The 1,537-nt window shown below is 25.9% G+C and overlaps 1 protein-coding gene across 1 annotated transcript in view; it reads right to left on the minus strand.

The window, feature by feature from the left end:
- Positions 1-1,537, minus strand: part of LOC117179945 (RYamide receptor-like) — a 302,704-nt gene that overhangs the window by 206,819 nt on the left and 94,348 nt on the right. Inside the window, exon 2 of the mRNA XM_033372181.1 lies at positions 355-481. Within this exon, the coding sequence (XP_033228072.1) occupies positions 355-466 (112 nt within the window). The 5' untranslated portion in view covers positions 467-481. The remainder of the gene's footprint in view (positions 1-354; positions 482-1,537) is intronic.

Genomic DNA, 1,537 nt, shown 5'->3' on the forward strand with positions numbered 1-1,537 from the left:
ATATATCTAGTCGGGAGTGGTGCTGACTGAAAACAGATGATTTGGAGTGATTCGCGCGCCATCTGTTGGTCATTCTAAGGACTTATTGAACTACCCTCGTAGATTATTTTCAACCAATCGATGCATTTACTTCAATGACAACCTTGTTTGGCATCTGAAGAAAAATTATTTGAATATCTTGATTTTAAAAAATCGAGAAATTTGATCGTGTTTTCGGAACACTTCAATTTCATTTTGAGTGTATTCGGTCATCATCAACAACATTTTTTTAATAGTATATTTTTAAATTGTTTATTTAAAAAAATTTAATTCCAGAGTATATTTGCTAATAAATAATAAAATATAAAAATTTACCATATTCATCATAATATGAAGTATTGTGTGTTGTTAACCAGTAGGTGGTATTTAACATAGGTGGCCACCATGCCTCAGGTCCTCCTTCTTCTGGTGACCACGAGTTATTCATGCTGAGACTCGAAATCTGAAACAGCAAGCATAATTTTGTTTAAAAAGTTGTAAATTAAATTTTCGAAGATAAATTTAATTTAATTATAAACATGTATGTTAATTGTGAAATAGTGCACCCCTTAATTTAAATAATATACGTAATATTTAGCAAAATATTGATAGTTTTAATTGATTTTTTATTTGAAAATGTACACATTCGTTTACATGTATATTAGAGAGATCCAAAAATAGTATTTATTTAGAAAATAGATCCTTTAAAAAAATGCCTGTCGAAATGTCCTCTAATTTTTTCGCAAAATTAAAAAAAAAATTAATTGTCTCTTGAATCCATTTCTAAAGAAAATTGCATATTTAATTTTAATTGTCGTAGTTTATAAATTATGGGACGACGGAAAAATCCCGAAAAATTAAATTCCCGACGATGTAAAATTCCCGAATTAGAAAATTCTCAATTAATCAAATTCGCGAATAATAAAATTGCCGAAAAATAAAAATACTGATTTAGAAAATTCCGAAATAATAAAATACACGAATAATGAAATGACCGAAAAATAAAAATACCGAATTGGAAAATTGCCGAAATATAAAATTCACGAATAATAAAATTGCCGAAAAATAAAAATACCGAATTGGAAAATACCCGAATAATAAAATTTTCGAATAGTAATAATTCAGAATTATAAAATTCCAGAATTGCAAAATTCCCAAATAATAAAATTCTCGATATTTTATAATATTACCGAATTGGAAAATTCCCGACAGTTTTTGATATTACCGAATTGGAAAATTACCGAATAATAAAATTCGCGACAGAAAATTGCCGATTTATAAAATATCCGAATTAGAGAATTCCTGAATTTAAGAAATTAGAATTTTTTATAAATATATTTTATTTATTACAAATACAACAATAAGACATTAGTTTCTAAAATTATTTTTAACATTTAAAATTTGGAAACTTTTTTCTTGAATTTAAAATAGCAATAATTTGAAATAAAATATTTCTAGGTAACGCGCGTTTTTTAATGTTCATAGTATTTTAAAAAATACAAAAAGCGTTCGCAAAAAT

This window comes from Belonocnema kinseyi, chromosome 9, assembly GCF_010883055.1.
Source record: "Belonocnema kinseyi isolate 2016_QV_RU_SX_M_011 chromosome 9, B_treatae_v1, whole genome shotgun sequence".
Classification (NCBI taxonomy): Eukaryota; Metazoa; Arthropoda; class Insecta; order Hymenoptera; family Cynipidae; genus Belonocnema; species Belonocnema kinseyi.